The sequence below is a fragment of the Aspergillus chevalieri genome, chromosome 1, assembly GCF_016861735.1.
Source record: "Aspergillus chevalieri M1 DNA, chromosome 1, nearly complete sequence".
NCBI classification, from domain to species: Eukaryota; Fungi; Ascomycota; class Eurotiomycetes; order Eurotiales; family Aspergillaceae; genus Aspergillus; species Aspergillus chevalieri.
The window spans coordinates 5013356-5033511 of record NC_057362.1 but is presented as its reverse complement, the minus strand read 5'-3'; the positions used below and the strand labels follow the sequence as shown (position 1 = coordinate 5033511).

The 20156-nt window shown below is 50.3% G+C and overlaps 10 protein-coding genes across 10 annotated transcripts; 5 read left to right on the top strand and 5 right to left on the bottom strand.

The window, feature by feature from the left end:
• Window positions 1–677: 677 nt before the first annotated feature.
• Window positions 678–1829, top strand: ACHE_11735A (uncharacterized protein; the record flags this gene model as incomplete). The annotated part of the gene is made up of 3 exons (XM_043276337.1): window positions 678–1138; window positions 1198–1569; window positions 1625–1829. 3 exons carry the CDS (start codon window positions 678–680, stop codon window positions 1827–1829), a joined length of 1038 nt encoding a protein of 345 aa, XP_043132855.1.
• Window positions 1830–2390: 561 nt separating this feature from the next.
• On the bottom strand, window positions 2391–3148 carry RPL12 (60S ribosomal protein uL11; the record flags this gene model as incomplete). The annotated part of the gene is made up of 5 exons (XM_043276336.1): window positions 2391–2404; window positions 2458–2782; window positions 2860–2980; window positions 3052–3085; window positions 3145–3148. 5 exons carry the CDS (start codon window positions 3146–3148, stop codon window positions 2391–2393), a joined length of 498 nt encoding a protein of 165 aa, XP_043132854.1.
• A 369-nt stretch (window positions 3149–3517) lies between these two features.
• Window positions 3518–6183, bottom strand: sec23 (GTPase-activating protein SEC23; the record flags this gene model as incomplete). The annotated part of the gene is made up of 7 exons (XM_043276335.1): window positions 3518–3542; window positions 3599–3792; window positions 3852–4949; window positions 5005–5478; window positions 5538–5832; window positions 5901–6031; window positions 6091–6183. The coding sequence occupies 7 exons, from the start codon at window positions 6181–6183 to the stop codon at window positions 3518–3520; spliced, it is 2310 nt and encodes a 769-aa protein (XP_043132853.1).
• Window positions 6184–6889: 706 nt separating this feature from the next.
• On the bottom strand, window positions 6890–8504 carry ACHE_11732S (DNA primase subunit PRI2; the record flags this gene model as incomplete). Its single annotated transcript, XM_043276334.1, has 3 exons — window positions 6890–7657; window positions 7706–8256; window positions 8315–8504. 3 exons carry the CDS (start codon window positions 8502–8504, stop codon window positions 6890–6892), a joined length of 1509 nt encoding a protein of 502 aa, XP_043132852.1.
• Window positions 8505–9226: 722 nt separating this feature from the next.
• Window positions 9227–10000, top strand: ACHE_11731A (adenylate kinase ADK2; the record flags this gene model as incomplete). The annotated part of the gene is made up of 2 exons (XM_043276333.1): window positions 9227–9398; window positions 9456–10000. The coding sequence occupies 2 exons, from the start codon at window positions 9227–9229 to the stop codon at window positions 9998–10000; spliced, it is 717 nt and encodes a 238-aa protein (XP_043132851.1).
• Window positions 10001–10345: 345 nt separating this feature from the next.
• Window positions 10346–11369, bottom strand: LCL3 (thermonuclease family protein; the record flags this gene model as incomplete). The annotated part of the gene is made up of 2 exons (XM_043276332.1): window positions 10346–10831; window positions 10932–11369. The coding sequence occupies 2 exons, from the start codon at window positions 11367–11369 to the stop codon at window positions 10346–10348; spliced, it is 924 nt and encodes a 307-aa protein (XP_043132850.1).
• A 650-nt stretch (window positions 11370–12019) lies between these two features.
• ANT1 (putative peroxisomal carrier protein) lies at window positions 12020–13203 on the bottom strand (the record flags this gene model as incomplete). Its single annotated transcript, XM_043276330.1, has 4 exons — window positions 12020–12143; window positions 12200–12437; window positions 12494–13026; window positions 13100–13203. The coding sequence occupies 4 exons, from the start codon at window positions 13201–13203 to the stop codon at window positions 12020–12022; spliced, it is 999 nt and encodes a 332-aa protein (XP_043132849.1).
• Window positions 13204–14019: 816 nt separating this feature from the next.
• On the top strand, window positions 14020–16750 carry RIM13 (calpain-like protease PalBory; the record flags this gene model as incomplete). Its single annotated transcript, XM_043276329.1, has 4 exons — window positions 14020–14070; window positions 14154–14527; window positions 14580–14805; window positions 14864–16750. 4 exons carry the CDS (start codon window positions 14020–14022, stop codon window positions 16748–16750), a joined length of 2538 nt encoding a protein of 845 aa, XP_043132848.1.
• Window positions 16751–17034: 284 nt separating this feature from the next.
• Window positions 17035–18359, top strand: ACHE_11727A (uncharacterized protein; the record flags this gene model as incomplete). Its single annotated transcript, XM_043276328.1, has 4 exons — window positions 17035–17134; window positions 17196–17296; window positions 17358–17485; window positions 17537–18359. The coding sequence occupies 4 exons, from the start codon at window positions 17035–17037 to the stop codon at window positions 18357–18359; spliced, it is 1152 nt and encodes a 383-aa protein (XP_043132847.1).
• Window positions 18360–19010: 651 nt separating this feature from the next.
• ACHE_11726A (uncharacterized protein) lies at window positions 19011–20113 on the top strand (the record flags this gene model as incomplete). Its single annotated transcript, XM_043276327.1, has 3 exons — window positions 19011–19150; window positions 19210–19285; window positions 19331–20113. 3 exons carry the CDS (start codon window positions 19011–19013, stop codon window positions 20111–20113), a joined length of 999 nt encoding a protein of 332 aa, XP_043132846.1.
• Window positions 20114–20156: the final 43 nt, after the last annotated feature.

Sequence of the window (20156 nt, the reverse complement as noted above, 5' to 3'; positions counted from 1 at the left end):
GTTTTGTTTTGCGTTTTTGACTCTGTGGTGGAAGTAATAGAGATTGATGGAGACTCTGGCGCCTATGTCAGCAATCTGGAGTATGCTGGCTACGATGCCGACACGGTAACTGTAAAATCTGCACTGAGGTCGACTTTCTGCAATATTTATATAGAGAGAGGAGAATTATATCAATAGCCTTGTCAGGGCTGTGCTCAGCGCGGCTGTGATGATTGACCGGGAAGATGCATGATGAGGGGAAGTCGGTCGTCGGCTTGAGTTGGTGAATATTGAGGGAAGTTGCCATCTACAGTTATGAACAAAACATAGAAGGCACAATATTCAAAATAATCCAATGATATTTTACTATCTCTACAAGCCTAAGCTTCATTATTCTGGGTAGCCTCTCATTGACCATGCCTTATCTCAAGGGCAAATCTGGCTACTTCTGCTCGTGACTCAGTGGAACTAAGAGCCTCAGCAGTGGAAAGCAAATTGAGGACGAGCTTGGGAAAGGCCGGATCTAGCTTGGTCCTCCCACGCATCCATCACCATCGTGAGAAAATGATGACGAGTCCCGTCCAAAACAACTAGCCAAGATCTGGATCATAGCCTCACGGCTGCGCCCCGCAAACAACTCGTATAACTCCCGCCCTCTTGAGCGCTCAACCCCAGCATGATAATCACTCGCAATCACCATGTCCGGTCTCGAAGCCGCTGGTGTCATAGCCAACATTCTGCAAATCGCTGAAATAGGCTTCAAACTCTCCGTCAGCCTCTACAACCTCTATCACAAACTCCAAAGCGCCAATCAGAACCTCCGATCCCTCTCGAGCGATATCTCATTAACATGCAATGTCCTGCAGCAATTAGGAAGTGCTCTCAAGCAAGATGAGCAGAAGAGGCTATGCTCGCCGCAAGCGCTGAGTACCGCGAAAGATGTGTTGGAAGAGTGTAAGCAGGCGTTTCAGAGGATTGATGATGCGGTTCGCGAATCGAGTGCATTACTGGGCATGAATCGGTTGGAGAGGGCGTTCAGGAGGTTTGCGTTTGTGTTGAAGGAGTCGGAGTTGGATGCGCTGCATGGGAATTTGGAGAGCTTGAAGTCGACGATGCTTTTGATGCTTAATGTTTTGATATATGCTGGGCAGATTCGCAGGTGGGTCTTATCGATCGAAAGTATGGCAAAGGATCAAGCGATGGCTAATGAAGCTACAGTCGATCAGCATCATCGGTTCTGCTAGTTCAGCAGGACCTGATCAAAGAACTTATACAAGAGAGACGAATCTACCAGATGCAAGAGTCCGAGCTTGCTAGCGCTCAGAATGCGACAGTACATGGTGATCATGGTCAACCGTACAATCAAGTTTCAAACCCCGACCTGAACCCGATAGTCGAAATGGAAAAATACTACCTCCTGATTCGGAGGATCTTTTCAGACATTGACGCCTGCAAGACTGATCTTGAGCGAGAGCGCTATCACAGAATCAGGAACGGTGTGGAATTACTACATTTGGGAGAGAATAACAAGTTTGATGCTGGTTTGGTTAAACAGCTTGAGTCACGCTTCCCTGATCTTATCCCTAGCAGGTATGTTTTCTTCCCCCTTGAGGTAAAACAGCAATCAGATGCTGATTCTGTGCAGTGCGGATTCCTTGCAACGCGAAACTGGTAACCCTCGCAAACGAGGGGCTGGCCATTCTACAGCAATGCCCATGGTAGCAAAAGAAAATGGACCACCAACTGACAGTTCCAAGAGGAAGAAAATCAGGAAACGCGTCAAGCAAGATCCGCTTGTTGCTGAGTTGATTATGGAGTGGACGACTTTGGATGAGCAAGAACTTGAGTAGACGGGGCGCTGGATGGAATCTTAAGGACTTGGAAAACACGATATTCGATGAAATCAATAATATATCACTATATAACTACAAGCCTACGATCTATCAAAGTATGTTGACCGAAAACATGGACCACTGTAACCACCAGGGCAAGCAAGCCTGCCACAGAGGTTACCGCGGTGAGTAGCGGGTCGGAGATTTATCTTCTTTGCGAAAAATAAGCCTATACCACGGGGGATAAAGGTCCAATCCAAGCCCGAAGGCGGGAAGGGACGGTAAGGGCCAGAGTGTGCAAAGGTTGGAACTGGGAAAGTTTGTCTCCGACACGGTTCAACTTGCACGGGGGCAGCAAGGAAACCATGAGAAGAGTTGATGGGATGATGGAAAGGGGAACAAAAAGGAAACGCGCCTGGAATTATTGTATCGGGAATCTGGAAGGTCATGACTTCGTAAAAACAACTTTTTGGTATCTCGTGTTTTGTGAAGGCAGTGTTCATATTCATCGTAACTAGCGCTGCGAGCAGCCTGAAAGCATGCCATCACAAACCAGACGAAAGACCACCGTTAATTAATTTACTCGGAGGGAACTGCAACCAATTAGAATCACAACCCTATAAACCGCGCAAGAGTCAAAACATACTATCAATCTCGCCAGCCTTGACGTCGTCAGAGACATCCTTGGGGCTGCGACCGTCAACACGGCAACCAACCGAGAAAGCGGTACCGAGGATCTCAAGGACGGTACCCTTGAGCTCCTTGGCCAGAGAACGGTGGCGCATGGTACGGGCGATCTCGATGATGTCGTCGAGAGGGATCGACTTGGTGTGCTTGATGTTCTTCTCCTTCTTGCGGTCACGAGGGGGCTCCTTGAGGGCCTTGATGACCAGAGAGGAAGCGGAGGGCACAACGGAGATGGCGGCCTGACGGTTCTGGATGGTGAGACGGACGGTCACACGGAGACCCTTCTGTAGAGCGCGAAGAGAGCGAATTAGTCTTTGTTCGTTCGTTCGTTCCTTTCGCGATCGGATTGCAGTGTCCTTACCCAGTCACCAGTGTTCTTGGCGATATCTTCACCGATCTTCTTGGGGGACAGACCGAGAGGACCGATCTTGGGAGCCAGAGCGGACTGGGCTCCGACCTCACCACCAGTCACACGCAGGTGACTAAACAATTGTTAGAAACAATTTTTCTTTCAAAAGACGCGATTTAATAGGATAGGGAATTTTGCACATACATGATCTTCACCTCATTGGGGTCGAACTTGGGAGCTACCCGGAGGTTACATGTCAGTCGCCAGCCATTATGAAGCCAAGGAGATGATACTTACGCATGGCGAGTGCGAAAGGTCGTCAATCGTCCTTGGAATTGTTGGTCGGGGTGGTATGCACGAGGAAAGAAAAGAAGTCCGTCGGAGCTTGAAAATGTTGGCGGATATTTAACTGGCTCCGCACCTCCACTAAGCGAGATCCAAATGCGGAATAGCCGCTAGGGCATATCGCCATCACATGATATTAGATTTCCAGATTAGGATATGATATAGGAATCGTTTCTAGACCGTTGATTTTACTTGAGTACTAGTTGCTATATCGCGAAACAAGAAATTAAAGAAAAGACTGAAATCACCGCTAAGAATACAAGCGACTGGAGAACTGATATTAGACCGCCCTTTACCTTCGTGATGGCCATTACCTCTTTCACATCTAGCTGGTTCCAGACACCGCGAGTCTATCAAAGCATGTTAGCATGGATCAGAATGAGTCTACGACTGACAAGCAACTTACTTCATCAAATGATCCATGAAGGTTTGCAAGGAGACATCGTCTGTGAAGATGGTCTGCGATGTCATGCCCCCGCCGTAACCTCCAGTGGTATGTGTGGTGGACGGGTTGAGCTTGGACAGAAGGAAACGTGCTTGAGAACCACCAGCATCGCAAACAATGAAACGAGGCAATGGGAAACGATCGGCAATGAGTTCCTGCGAGAAGAAACTGGTTAGCTTGTGACCCTAGAACTGGGAAAGACTTGGGGACATACCCTCGCGTCTTCCTTGGGTTGATCGAGAAGAACCTTCAGGTTCTCATAGCCCTCTTGTTCCTGGTACCCAGCCTTTCTCCATTCTGCAATGGTTTCACCGTGGAAAATGAGAATATGGAAGAAGGTGTCGAGGAGGAGGATGTGGGCAGGTTGGATAGAAGCAGAGTCTAGAAGAACCGGCTGGCTACCCTCGTGCTCCAAGGAGTACGAGTCCAGCGTGGGCTGAATCATAATGAGGGAATCGCCAGCATCTTCGTGGTTGATAACGTGTCTGTAGAATGCCGTCTCATCGGGGGAGTTGTTAAACACTTGCAAGAACTGGCTTCTGCGGAGATGGAACATGAATTGAGGGTATAGGGTGAAGTTCTTCTCCAACCGGAATGATGTCGGGTCATCCTTCCGGTAGTCTGCGAAGCGGGAGCACAGTCTGATGAGCATACGGTCAACCCATCTGAGCACGTCGGGGCCATCGTCGACCTCTGCCTTGAAGACAGCAATACGGGCCATAAGCACGGCAGCAGCCTCTTGGTCGAATGATTGTGCCAGTGTCGGGTCACCGGCCGGGCCACTCAAAGTCCGTGCAACGGTCGTAACTCTCAGGTGATAGTTCCCAGCAGCGTTTTGATAGTAGGTAAGGAATTGCATCATCCCGCGCTGAGGGCCCTGTTGCACAGCAGCAGGCCCACCTTGGTTCGCAATCTCGAAATAAATACCGTAGCTGGAAGCCGGGTCGATTCCGCACATCTTCCACGCGCATGTGTTACCAATTCCGCATTCCGTCTCGCCCACGGAACTCGACTTCTTGTTCAACGAAACGGCATGACCAATGAGGCCGGTAACCTTGAGTTCCTTGGTGGTGACCACTTCAAGGGCGGCGTTGAAGCCCATCAATAAGTTCTCGTTGGCATCCTTGTCGAAAACCCGGACAAATGATTGCTTGAATTGTGATGATGTGAAACTGTCCGTGAGGAGCATGTGACCACCAGTGTAGTTGGAAAGGTTCTTCATTTCCAAAAGACCAACTTGGTCAAGACATCCGGCGAAAATGTCGACAACATGGCCGTTGTTCGCAGCACGCTTTGCGAGGCTGTCGTAGAACTGCAATCAGTCAGTATGATGTGACGGTTTTGTCTGAAGTCAAGCCAAACCGTACCTTAACAGCCTTCTTGTAGTACTTGATGTTATCCCGGTCAATGTCGTGGTGAGATCGAATGGGTTCCTTCAATTCAGGACCAACAACGTTGCCCGGGCCTTCAGTCGCAGCACCGCTAGTAAAAAGCATAACACGACCACCGGTGTTCTGGAAGGACGTCTCGAGCAAGCTCACCGCAACGCTGAGAGCAACACCGGTACATCTAAGAGGACGCTTGTCGTTCGGAACGGGGAATGGGTCACGCTGGAGCTGCTCGAGGATATTGGTGATCTGGAATTCGGCCTGTTGGATCGGAAGGAGGAATCGCGCCGCTGCACCAAGAGGAGGACGAGCCGGTTGCGCGGGCATGTTGGGGCGCACTCCAGGGGCAGCCAAACCGAGCATCTCCTGGACCTGCTTTGCCGCATAGTCTTTGCTTCCCCGGAAGACGTAAGATTTGGCACATTCGGTGTAGCCAAGTTCGTGGATTTGCGCCTAGCCCCGAGTCAACATATCGCTCTCAAAACAGGGGTGTCCAGATAAGCCAATCCTACCATTGTACCATAGGTGATCAATCCAACCAGCGCATTTGCGGGCAGCAAGGACAAACTCATGATGAGCGAGTCCTTTAGGGCCTTCAAGCTGTCATCCTCTTGGCAAGTATCGACAACGTATACGAAGATCGGGGGTGCGGGAGCCGGGCGCGCCAGTTGGTACTCGATCGTCGTGCTCGATGGGTGAAGCTCCGGGGGAATCGCAGTCTCCGTGATATCCTTATAATGGGGAGGAAGAGGGTTGCGGCTAAGGCAGAACGGACAGATCCAAATGCGAGCTCGAACGTCGACATTGCTGTTGATTGCCTCGATCGTCAGTCAAAGAACAGGGAACCAGTCGCGGGGAGACGCAGCAGCACATACGCATAAGGGTTGAGAACAGCCCGACAGGGCGATTTACAAGTCACTGGTTCATATTGTAGCAATGGGGTGTCGGGCTTCTCCTTCAAGGGCGTATAAACGGCACCAATGGGGACAACTAATCGGGATGCTTCCTGAAGTAGGATTCAGTAAACAAGACCGCCAGACAGCCATTATACATCCAGGCACGAACCATGCGAGAACTGGGGAAAGTATTCCAGCTGAGTCTAATTCCATCGCGCTCCTCGATATCGCTCCATTGGTCCTTCAACGCCTCGTAGTCCATGCTGCTGGTTGATGAGCGTGTAACTGCGGTGATAAGAGAGGGGAACTGTTGTTCTGGGGTCGAGTCAAAGGGGAAGATCTCGTTCACTCCGTGCAATATATTATTCAAAAGTGTGTCAAGTTAGCATAATCCTGTCTCGAAACAGGCAACGCCAGTAGCTATAGTCCAGAGACTGGGCGTAGAATCCAGGGTGTACTCTATGTTGTGGGTGAACCTCCGCCGTGGCATAAGGCCAGGTTGCAGCGTCTTTGGTCACTATGCTCGGCCGCACCACTAGCGCCGCGGGCATTTAAATTTCGGCATTTCTCCCGCTAATTTTCTTCTTTCTTCATATTCTTCACAAAATATCAACGCCGACACACCCTACGTATAACGCTTCAGTCAAGCACCCCATGGTGAAGTTGTTGTCAGTCGGACGAAGAGAGACTCACCCGACGCTGGGCACCTGGGTTGGAAAGGTCGTTTTGATCCTTGAGGATGATCCGGGAATCAGCTGTGGTTACAAGTCTACGACTTCATAATTTTTTTCTTAGATATACCGTTCAAAGAAACAATTGTGCAGCTATATTCTTTCTTATTATACGTAATTGAGCTATACAAGAACCGATAATCGCTGAAACCCCGCGACGCCAAACCAAACGCCTGCCACCTGAGGTGGATGGAACCCAGAAAAGAACGTAGCCTCGTGGAACCGTGTCTGCTGCTTCTAAGCACTCTGAGGCGGAGCGTTTCTTCCCAACTGCTTCAAGAGGTAACTGCGCTTAAAATAGGTGTTGGGATGGACGATTGTGTCGAGATCCGTCTGGCTCCATGTCCCGTCATCCTTGACCTTCTTGATTTCCGATTTGTGTGTCCACTCGAAGACTCTGTTGCAAGCGATATGGTAGCGTGTCTTGCCAACGTCTTCCCGCACTCCTCGTAACACTTCCTTGTCGTTAACACCGGTGGCTTGAAGGAGGTTGATGAGATTGTCGACGGAGAAGTGACGGTACGGGCAACCGTGTGTCTGACCAGCGCCAGGATTGGTGTCGCTGAGGATCTTCTGGCACGAGTAAGGGGGGTATCCACGGCCTCTGCGGTTGACATCACCGCCAACATCACCATAAGCGTGCCGGACGTTGTACTTGTATCGGGAGTTGAACTCGTCGTCTGTGAAGCCCTTGAAGGACTGGCGCCAGAAAATGATACATTCCTCAAGCGACAGTCCAATACCCTTCAGGAACAGCGTATACTGAAGTCGACCAAAATGCTTCAAATGGTTGTTCTTGCGCAATGACATGTGTAGGCTGCGCATGCAAAGAGGGAAGTGTTGAGAGAGATGGTCAATGCTGCTAGCAGTAATTGGAGCTCCATCGACAAATCCCTCACCCTCCGAATACACTGACTCGGCACTTCCAAAGTTCTTCGAGAGGTGGTTTAGGATCGGGGTCAAACGGTCGTCTTCGTCCAAGCGCGGTAGGGCTCTACTTGTAAGCTGGAAAAGGTTAGCACTGTGCTAAGACGCAGTGTTGAGTAGACATACTTCAAGCGCACGTTCCAATCTAGCTGTGAACTCCGCAATGACCATACTCAACTGCTCCCTTCCAGGAACGTATGCCTTTCCCTTAGAAAGGAAGACGGCCCGCTTTTCAACCAATTCAGGAACTCTTTCCCAATCAACCTTATACCAAGTTTCCTCGTCAGCCCGGCGCAACCCCGGTGTTGCCTGCACCAACTTTTCAGACAGGGCACGTCGTTCGTCGTCACTGACAGGCTCCCAATCAAGACTTAGGCTCTCGATAAAGGCACGTCTCTCTCTGGAATCGTCGTGTTGGAAGCGGAATCGGAAAAGCATGGTTTCAGCTCGTGCGAACCGGCGACGGAGGTCCTCTGTACCCGAGAAGGCCAAACGGAGGATGAAATGCGAGTAGTGGTCTTTCTGGCGTTCCTTCTTCAATCGCGAGTCTGCGGGGCCGATCGACGAGGACGTGTTCGAGGAAAGAGGCAGGAACTTTTGGAGGAGAGGCTTGATATGTTCTTCGGTCTCGGCGGGCGTCTTATTCCGGTAGGAGCAGGCTTCAATTTCGGCCAGGACTTCACAATCATTCAGTCAGTTATGTACTCATATCAAAGCGGATCCCAACCTGCTTACTCTTTAATCTGTCGATAGCCCATTGCTCGAACTCTTCCAGCGTGATCTCTGCCGTTGGCGGGACGCCATAGAAATTCAATCGAAACGGGTAATCCTGCTGCTTGAATATCGGCGTTGCGAACTGCTTCTTCTTGTGATCCAGAGTCGTCCTCCGTTTAGGATCGATCCTATGGAAATCCTGCCGAATCATCTTGGCTTCCGTTCGTATAGTGCACGCCTCAAAATCGACCTGCTGTTCTGTTTTGCTAAATTTCCAGATCTTGAGTTAGATCCAGCATCTCCACGCCGACGCGAGACGCGCGCAGACACGCGCCCGCGGTGTAATTCACGTGACTTTACGGAGTTCAGCATTCTCACTAACCGAGGGACCACGGCGGATTACGGTAATTACGATGCGGAGAATCTAAATACAGGACCATACGGGCAGTAATACGACTGTCCAAGCACACCATTTGAAGTGTTGAATATGATTGCAATTGGTGAATTAGAGTAACACTGTAGAACCCTGACAGCCATCTGGGGGCCCTACTATGTACTTAAATACTACTATTGGCACCGAGCACTGCATGTGGTCTCGGTCAATGCCTCTCTAACTCACCGGCTTCCGAACACAGAATATCTCCAACCCCACAGAACCGCGTGCTTCCCCAATCTTTAACTTGTTGAACTGCGATAACGCTTATTAGCATAGGCTGTTGATCGCCTTTCTTGTGTTGCCCAATAGCTCGTTCTTCATTTCGGATCGCGAGGCCAAGATGGGGATTGAATAATTCCAGATACATATTTCATCTTCCCCACCTTCACACACATTGAACCGCCGATAACCACTGCAATTCAGCCTTTGCGCTTCGACATATATCACTAGATCTTATCGCGGACGATACTTGCTCGAGAATTTATATACTGAACGAAATGACATCCGCGACAAAGCAGCTCACCAAGGCTGCCCGCATCATCCTCGTCGGCGCCCCCGGCGTGGGGAAAGGAACACAAACCGAAAGACTCCTTTCACGATTCCCCCAATTAGCATCGATAAGCTCAGGCGACATCTTACGGGACAATGTGCGCAGGAAAACGCCATTGGGTATGTGTCCCAAAATATACTTCCGTCGCTCAATATCTCTGATCTAACAATGCACAGGCCTCAAAGCGGAGGCCGTCATGCAATCCGGCAACCTCGTCCCCGACTCAATGATGCTCGACCTGATCTCCTCCGAATTCAAGTCCAAGGGCTGGCTCCCAAACAACACTCTCTCGTCGCAACCCACCTCCATCTCCCCCAATGCCTCCTTCATACTCGATGGCTTCCCGCGGACCGTCGCGCAGGCCGGTAGCTTGGACAAGATCGTCCCCGTGAACTTCGTTGTGCACCTCCTCACACCGCCGTCTGTGATCCTCTCCCGAATAGCGTCGCGCTGGGTCCACGAGCCCTCAGGGAGGGTATACAATACTGGTTTCAACGCTCCCAAGGTTCCCGGGAAGGATGATGTGACGGGGGAACCATTGACGCAGAGACAGGATGACTCGATTGACACGTGGAAGCAGCGGTTGCAGAAGTTTGAGGAGACTAGCAAGGATTTGCTGGAGCATTACGACCGACAGGGGTGTTTATGGCGGGTTGAGGGGAATAGCAGTGATGAGATTTCGCCGAAGCTTTTTGCGGAGGTTGAGCGGAAGTTCTGCTAGTTTGGGGGTGCTTTGACTTGCGCTTTCTTGAACCTGTAATATTTTCTTGTCTATTGGCATTATGAATCGTCCTTTAGCAAGGCGCTCTTGGGACAATGGGATTACGTTGACATGGGACGGCTATGGGTTTGGGTGGAAAACTCTTTCGGGTGAAAGATTTTGGTTTATATTGCGTATAGAATGCTACTATACAATAAAGAGAAGATACATGGACAATCAACCTGTCATAATACATTGGCACCATTCTATGACTTCTATCACAAGCAAGGTCGTCACTCATATCATCATCAAATAGCTGTACAGTGTTGAATAGAACCAAAAGCAGCCAAAACAACCCAATCACCCCTACTTCCCTTTGTTTGCTTTCCCCTTCCCATTCTCTTTCTCTTTCTCATGTGTCACCTTAGCACCCCCCATCCTCGTCTTATAATCCCTCGGACTCTCCCAATCCTTCCCATCCGCGCTGAAATCCACCCACAGCCCCTTCTTCTTCCATTTCGCCCACCACTCTGCTTTCCGGTACTTATTTTCCATAGCCTCGCCACCAAACTCTGCCCCGAACTTCGCCTCGTACACAGTCGCTAGTCCGCGCTTCAGCATCTCATACGAGACGTCCCGTCTGCGGAACGGGATGGGGAAGTCTAGCGCGCGGCGCACGTAGACACTTGCGACGACGCGCTGGTATTGATCTTGGCGATGGACGTAGGCATGGACATTACGGTGAAGGAGGTAGGATGTTAACCAGGTATGTGCATCGCGGGCAAAGGGTTGTTCAGGGCGGCCGAAGTGGGAGAGTTCGGGGGCGTCAATGCCGGCTAGACGGACGTGCACCTACACCAGTCAGTAACCAGCTTCCAAACCAGTATTCCGCGAAATATGGAACAGGGTACCAAAAAAGAAAAAAAAAAAGAGAAAAAGGCAAGAAACGCACCGTCTTATCCCTCAGCTCCCTCTTCAGGGTCGGGACCTTCTTCCATGGCAACCACCCCCACCCTGTCAACTTCCCCCCAGGCGTATGATATAACCTGAAATTATCCCCATCGCCGACACTCGTCACCTGCCCATAAATACTCCTCCTCCTAAAAAACCACGGCGAGATCTTAGTAGCATCCGAGAAGCGGCGAAAGTAGCGGCGGTGAATGCGCACGAGAGCGAGGATCGATCCTGTTAGGATGAGCGTTGGGACGAGGGTTCTGGTTTCTGTGAATGCGGCCCAGTCGGTCGCGTTGAGTGAGGTATTCCAGTCTCGGGGTTTCGAAGGGGATGGTGAGGACGAGGACGACCAGAGCGTGGGGAAGTAGTGTTCCTGTTGTTGTTGATCGTTGTCCGGGTTCGGGTGCGATTTGTCGGAGGACCATGGCCATCGCATGGTGGCTCTTGTCCTCGTTTGGTATGAGAGTTGTGAGGGGTCCGATATATAAAATACCGGATTGTGTTGCAAATGGAGACTTGGTTGTTGGGGGTGTGTTGAGGTTATCGTGTTGCCTGTGAGGAAAATATATAAACGCAAGAGGATCGCGCTTTGCAGATCTTGGCAGTATGTACTACCACAGATTACAAATGAATGTAACATGGCAAAGGACAGAATTGGAATAAGATATTGGGAAAGGAAATGGAAGATATCAAAAAGTGGTAGCATACATGAATCTGGGTATTGAGCGAGTTGTGTTGAACGTATCAGCCTTACAACAAGGGTTACCCTAGTCCTCAGGAAAACAGGCATAAATATGGCATGTTAAATAAACATAGTGTCGAAGGATTATATACAAATGCAGATTTTGAAAGTCCATTTATATTTCCAGGTAGAGTATATGATGCGATTATATACCAGTACCATGCATCCTCACTTGCCTTGCAAAATCCTGGAGAAGATAGCTGTATTCTATCAAAGCCGTAACGAAAAGTGATAAGAAAACAGAACCAAGAAGATCATGTAACCCTTGCGCCGCAGACGAGCATAAAACAAAAGAAGCCAACATTAATCAAGTATAGTCGAACAGAATAAAAGACAGATTACCTCTATTTCAGTGTTGCCGGAAGGCTTGTCTTGGCCGTAGACGCGGCGCTGTCAATAGTCTTCTGTAGCTTCTTCTCCTTGAGATTGCGCAGGTAGGCAAAGAACATAATAAAGAAGAGCTCCATTCTATGCGCTGTTAGCAAGGTGTCGTAGCAAAGGTACTTCAAGTCAGCGAAACATACCTCTCCTTGGTCATCATCAAAAGACCCTGGACCAAGAGACCCTTCGTGATCTGGGGCCCAATGCCCTTGAAGAGTCCAATTGGCCCTTCTTTGTCGAGAATATAGCGCATTACTTCACCGAAGCTCTTGAATGGCTTGCCCTCCCGGCCCGGAGGAGGGCGAGACTGAAGGCCAACCTTGGCGACAATCAATGGCTGGGTTGCAATGGTTGCTAGTGACTTGGACAGTGCACCAAGGACTATACGGAACCTATTAGACTATGCATATGCACTGGCGGAAGTATGTTCAACTTACGGAAAGCCTCCCAGGGCTTGAGGTTGTTCTTTCCAGCGAAGAGAATGTCCTTCAGGCGCTGATAAGCACCATACGTAATCGCCGGGTTGACAACCAGGATCAAACTGGCCTTGAGGCCTCTCCAGAGACCAGAAACACCATCCTCACTGTCCACGACTTCCTTGCCAGTCTCCCAGAAACCTCTCTTGTCCTCCTTGGGCTGGGTCTGTTGCCTGGTGGTGATAACAGAGACGGGGATGGTGAAAATTTGGGCAATAGCACCCGCCACAGCACCAAGACTGAGCTCAGCAGCGGTTCCCGGGGGCTTGGGTACCTTATCCGATGCCATGTAGATGGTTCTCACGATGGTGTACCAGTAGAAGTAGGCGAAGTTGGTCGATGCGACACCCAGAAGCGATCCAGCAATTCCAGAATAGAGACCGCTGACACCTTCGCTATCCACGATCTTATTGATGGCGTCCATGGTCGACTTATATTGAACCGTATCGTCTGAGCTCTCGTTTTTGACTTGGACTTGGAGTTTCGTCTTAACACTGTCATCGCGGAAATCCATGAGTTAGCATGCTTTTCCATCATACCATAGTTTATGGCAAATTCATCACGAACAGATCAAGCGGATAGACCACGGCATTGGCAAGTACAGCACCCGTTGCACCCGCCACAGCGCTCTGCCAGGGGGACAGACGCATGGGTTTCGATTGACCCGTCATTCTTGGATCGAAGTGTATAGTAGTACAGCTTATAAGGTATAGAAGACAGAAAAAAAGAAGAACAAATGGCCACCGGGGTATAGAGAATGCAATTCGGTCTAGCCAGAGCCCTAGGAGAGGACGTCAAGGAAAAGGCCGAGTGGGGTCCTATAGAGACTAGTCGCAATTCCAACAAAAAAAGGTCGACAAAGGATACACTTGAATGCAATAGATATCAATGAAAAAGAAGTCACAGCAGTACACCCTACTGCGATCGTAAGGAGAGAAAAGAAAGGGAGAAGAATCATAGATTGTAGGTTCTTTACTTAGCACCTCGGCGCGGATATTCTGGAGCGCATGACGAAACAAGCCGAGGTCCAACTGGAAAAGTCCAGTCGATACCGTACTGTTACCGTACCGTCCGATACCAAATTACCATACGCCAGTCCCGTGTTTTCTCTCCGATTCGAGTAAGTCGTTCGCAATTCACCAACTGTCAGTGAACATACCTGCCTCCGGTACACATGTCGCTTGTCACTGTATAGCATAGAGCAAAAATAATAATACTAATAATAATAATAATAAGAGCTGACCTCGGACTAACTGCCTGACAGCAATTTCGGAGCGGTCTTCAACCGACGTCCGAGCACCAACCATGTTATTTGCTGCTTTAATCGACCGTTAGAAAGTGGAAGACTCCGATCCACGTTGTGTCCGATCAGCGTGGGGGTAAACACAGCGACAGATAGCGAGACCGAGTGAGAGGAAACCACCCAGAGTGCGAATATAGTGATGATCATCCTCGCTTCCTGACTACATACGTCAATCAATGCCACGATGTCGAGACCTAATGCTCCATCGCAAAAGTCTCTGGTGGCTCAAGCTCTGGTATTTCACCTATTCCTCTTTCCTAACTAGCTAAAGCCGAGACCCATCTTGCTGGTGAACCCTTGACTAACTGGTAGTTCTAGAAAGCTGAGCGGGATGTGTGCAATGCTAGCTCACAGAAGCAAGCTTTGGAGGCGGCCATTGAAGCCGCTGAGCAGTACATGAAGGCACTGAAACTGGCCGTATCTCCCAAAGATAAACAAGCATTGGACACAAAGTGCAAGGAATGGCTTACCAGGGCCGAGAGGATTAAAGGGGTTCGAGACTGGCAATCGGCAACTCCGGCGGATCAGAATGGCACACCAAGACTACAGCCACCGGTTTCTACACGGAAGCTCAGTACTCGTGAGGAAATCATTCTTCTCGAGGGAGCGAAACTGAACGGATTCATATTTCCGCCATGGGCAAGTGCCCCAAAGCCAGAGGAGTTCCAGCAAGATGGAGGAAAGCTGTTTCTGTATGGAAGCTAGTATTGCTGTCGAGTGGGCTGTCTTCTAATTGATCTCTAGGGACAAACCCGATCTTCACTTATCCAGCTCGCAAAGGGACATTTTTGCAGGTTGGAAACGACCTCAGGAACTACTGGCCATGAACTTTAGCAATAAAGAACACCCCTTGACCCCGACTATGTTTGTTTCAACAAAAACAGACCTCGTGCAGGACGTCTTAACAGACTGCTCGGTGGTTGCTAGTCTTTGCGCCACCACTTCGAGGTTAGAGCGTGGCCTAGACAAGGTACAATCCGTGCTTCGTTTAGTCTATCCGACAGTATCCGTTTACTAATTGTGAACAGCGATTCTCTCCAGTATCTTATCCTTTTGATGAACACGGAAATTCTCAAGAGACGCTTTCTGGAAAGTACATCTTTTGCTTTTACTTTAACGGATGCTTTCGAAAGGTGGTCATAGATGATCGCCTACCGGCATCCAAGACCTCGAGATCGCTTCACGTGGTTGACCGAAATAACTCAAACTTTCTATGGCCAGCTCTCGTGGAGAAGGCATATTTGAAGCTTCGCGGCGGTTATGACTTTCCTGGAAGCAACTCCGGTACCGACCTCTGGGTATTGACGGGATGGATTCCTGAGCAGGTCTTCCTCCACCAAGAGGATGTGACAGGCGAGCAACTCTGGAAGCGATTGCTCAAGGCCTTTCACTATGGTGATGTCCTTCTGACCATCGGCACCGGCGAATTGACCGAAAGGGAGCAGACTGAACTGGGCCTTGTTAGTGGACATGATTATGCCATTCTGGACATGAGAGAGTCGAGAGGACGGCGTCAGATGCTTGTGAAAAACCCGTGGGCGGGACCAAACACCGCGCGTGCACTCACGAGGACACGCAAGTCGTCAGATCCACGACACGATCCGCTTTCCCCGGGAACTTTCTGGATGGACCTCGACAGAGTCCTGCAACATTTCGAAAATTTGTACTTGAACTGGAATCCAGGGCTCTTCAACCATCGCGAGGATTTCCATTTCACTTGGGATCTTGCAAACGGGAAAGGGATCCCGGGTTGCTTCGTGAAGAACCCGCAGTTTGCAGTGTCTTCCGAGCTTGGAGGAACCGTCTGGTTGCTTTTAGGAAAACATTTCAAAACTAGTACAGGCTCTGAGACCCATGGAGAACTGGGTTTCATCAGCATATACGTCTTTAATGCGAACGGGCAAAGGGTCTCCCTAAGCGATGGCGCGCTCCACCGTGGCCCATACGTCGATTCGCCCAACACCCTCATGAGGCTTGAGATGCCGCCTTATACGACTTACACCGCGGTGGTCGCTGAGCAAGGTCTACCTGCCTTGAGCCAAAACTTTACCTTGTCCACGTTTTCTACCGCCCCCGCTAATATTGCTCAATCGAAAGAAAGACACACGTGCATGCGGAAGGTTCACGGAGCTTGGACGAGATCGACAGCAGGTGGAAATGCCGAATCCGCCAGATACCCACTCAACCCGCAATATGCCTTGCAAGTTCCGGAAATGACCGAGGTATCTATCCTCCTGGAATCCTCCGAGCCCGAACTAGCCACGCACGTCAAGCTTTTCTGGTCAAACGGGAAGCGCGTATCGAATGCCAAAAGCCGAGACATAATTGCAGACAGTGGAGATTATCGCCGGGGTTGTGCTCTCGCAGAAACGAGAGCTTTAGGCAAAGGACAGTACACCATCGTTTGCTCTACGTTTGCACCGAATCAGCTTGGCCGGTTTATGCTCTGGATTTCCTCTACTATCCCGTGCGAGGTGAGGCCACTTGCAGCGGAGGGAGCAGGTCAACGAGCAGTGCTCTCAGATGTTGGCATCTTACCGCCAGGAAAAGATCGGATGCTGGTTTCGTTGCAAACTCCGCGGATGACCCGGGTCAAACTTATCGCAAGAAGCAGACAGTCATTGATCGGAGATCGCGCGGTTGGCCCTTCGCCGATGCTGATGACGGTTGAACTTGGACAGGGCCCGTACAAGGAGACGTTGGCAGTCTCGGAGGACGGATCGTACAGTGATTCCTTGGCTGGAATACGGATTGAAGACCTCGACTTGCAACCGGGACTTGAACAGAAGGGAGGTGTTTGGATTGTGATTGAACGAATTGGTGGACCGGGAGGACAGGTGGAGGATCATTTGGAGGTGGAAGCTCTGGCTGAGGAAAGAGTTGAGATTGGAGAATGGATAGTTGAGGATGCTTGATTTTAGTACGATCTATGATATGGCGCTTTATTAGAATTTGGGATATAATTGGTACTAGCATGGCCTTTCGTTTATGAAAAATATCAACGGGAGTTACAATATTCAGCTATTTGTTATTATTCTGCTGTAGTTCGATTCCCGTGACAGGCTGCACGATGACACCGCGGCGATCGAGAGCTCGGCATCGTTGATTCCGCCCGAGAGCTCCATCCCCGCCATAGCTCTTCTTCAACCTGAACAGTTGCAGATATCTTTTCCCGGCACTTTCTTATACAGCCGCCCCTATGAATAATATTCCAGCCTCTTTAAGATCCGCAGACATCGGGCGCTTTGCTGCCAGAGCAGCCCAGGTTGAGCGGGTGAAGCCCGCCATTGCTTATTGGTGTGAGTACCTCAACGCCCCAGAACTTCATCGAACCAGTTCACTAACTATTGCTGGGTACAGGTAATTTCTGGATCGTAAACCAGATTATCGAAAAAGGCCTGCACACGGCAGACGACGAGACCAAGCTGTACACCACGAACCTCGTTGATAAGCTCGAACAAGTACGTTACGCATGCTCGATCGGTCGCTTGGGATGGGGATACTGATTCGGTCTGGTGATAGGTTAAAAGCGAGAATGCGGATAATGATACTATAACGGATAATGTGGCTGCACATGCCTACGTTGAGCAGTTTGCGCTGGAGGTCTTTAATCGTGCGGATACGACCATGGGCGCCAATAAGGTTACCAAGTACGTTTCTGCCACTATACCCGTGAAGACCACTTCCTAATTTGTGTGCAGACAAACGGCAGATACTTTTCAAGCCGCTGCTACATTCCTCGAACTGTGCCAGATCTGGAACGCCCCGGACGCCGAAACCGCCGCCAAAATCAAGTTCGCCAAATACCATGCAGTGAGGATAGTGAAAGCGATTAAGGCTGGCGAAGACCCGAATGCGACGAACCCGGTTAGACAACAAGAATGGGAGGATGTCGAGGAAGAGGGACCAGCCGAGCAGGATGTGCAGGCGTTCGATAAATCTGTTGCGCAACGAGCAGCGCAGCCATCTGTGGAGGATGCCCCTGATGAATCGACATCTGCATCGCCAAATCTCCCTTCCGCACCGCAAAACCTTCCTACTTCTTCATCGGCCGAGGAACCAGGTTTGAACCTGCCATCGGCGCCAGAGACATTTGGATCAACACCAAATCTTCCGGATACACCGTCGAACCTGGGGGTGTCTCAGCTGGCACCACCGCCGATATCGCCTTCGAACCCGCCAGACGTCCCTTATGATCCTAGCTCGTTCTACAATAAACCTCCTGCGAATGTTGTGACTCCCCCGCCTGCACAACCATCTCCGGGAATCCCTGCAGTATCACGCACAGTCCCGCAACCTGCTCCTGCGCCTGCGGCAGCTCCCGCACCCGTTCCTGCACCTGTGCCAATCCCTGCGGCAACACCTGCATCGGGACCGTCGTTGAACCTGCAAGATGCCGATGACCAGACCATTGCACTAGCGCAGAAGCATGCGCGGTGGGCTGTATCAGCGTTGACATTTGACGATGTCAACACAGCGATTAAGGAATTGAGGAACTCATTAAAATGCCTTGGGGCAGAATGATTTGTCGCTTGACATGGTTGGCTAAGTACGATTGTTGTGAGATCTAGCGATGTTATCTATTGCTTCTTGGATGTTGCTTTCATACCCTTAGTTCTCAATTATGAATGATGATTATGATTTATCCCCATAATGCGTACTTTGATAGTTTTGCATTGCATTCACTTGATGGTTTCGCTATATCAGTGTTGTAGCCGTCCACCAGAACCTCTTAACACTGACATTGGAGATATCTAGTGGCTCTTCACCAGACCCTTTTATCTCTACCTTCTACTCTGAATATCAGAGCTGCTTCACGGCAATGGTTACCGGAGTTACCTCTCTCTCTTCCCCAGTCCCTCTCAATATTCTTTTCGGCCTAACCATACTATTCCTACCGTCTCTCTACTTATATCTCTTGCCTCGATACCAACACCAACCCACCATGTCCAAATACGAACCCGCGCACCTCGATCTCCTCCCCTCAGAATCACAAACACAGCCCCAAGCATGCCCGACCACCCCATGAAACGCTTCCTCGACAATGGCGAGCTCACAATTCACAAGTGAGACAGCGAATTCACTCTCTTCCTGGACTTAGATGCTAAATATCACTACAAGTTCATCACAAAGTTCAACGACCATGTTCACGACAGGGGCTACGCGTGGCCGGATATGCTGGAGCAGGAGAATGAGCTGCGGTCTTGCGCGAGGGAGTTTGTGAAGAGGTATGAGAGGTTGTATTGGGGGAGCGAGGAGAATCGGAGGAAGTATCTTATGCCGGGTTCTTTTGTTGATTCGCCGGAGGCTATGGAGTATGTTGGTCTCTTCTGCGGTGCTGATAGTAGGGTAGGCTCTGACTAGAATACTGTAGGATTACCAGGGTTATCACGATTCTTCTGGAGAGAAAAGCGCGCAATATCCTCAAGGGCGGCGAGAAGTCCAAGAAGGTTAGTTTTCTCATCCCGCGAGAAAGCCCCGTGCTGACAGCGAAGGAATCGACCCGCGACAGCATCTTCCTCTCCTCGCCTCTACCCAAATCCGAGCCCCAATCGCCAACTTTCACCCTGTACGGGGGCAGCTCACCCCAAGCCCCTGGCATCCCTATCACCCGCGAGACGAGCGACAGACAGGTGAAGCGAAAGGCCTATGGCATATTCGAAACGCCGCCTCAAGTCCCGGTTAGCAATGGCGTGCAGATATCAAGCTCGAATAAAAGTCTCATTTCATTCTGCGGCATAGCTCTGCTCGATAAAGATGGACCTCTTCCCAAGAAACGACCCTCCGAGCCGCGCAGTGTATCGCCAACGCCCGCTCCCGCTGTGCATGTGATTGACGTGGACGTGAACGACATGCACGATGAGGAAAACGCCCCGAATATCCCTGACCGCAGCACTGTCCGGGAGGAATCTCAGACCATCTCTGTAGACAGTTCAGGAGACAAAGAGGACAGCAACATTAACACCAACACCAACGGCAATGACCAGCGCGCCTTTCACAAGCCTTACGCGTACAAATCCTCATTCCCCGTAAAGACCACGTTCCTGGTCTCCTCCAGCACACAACCCAGCATGGGTTCTGTCTGGGTTCCCTTCCGCGACTTTAACTCAGCCTCATTGTTGCTGTCCTATATGGCGGCTGAGTGTCACCCGGAGGATTGGCAGAGCCTAGATCTAGGTCAATCGCCGAGCAGGCAACCAAATAACGAGATTAGTCGCAATGGGGCTAGTTCATCGTCATCGCAGAATATCATTGCGGCGACCGTCAAGCTGGAATAGTCAGGTGTAGTGATCTGAGTGCGTCGCGGTAAGGACCAAGACT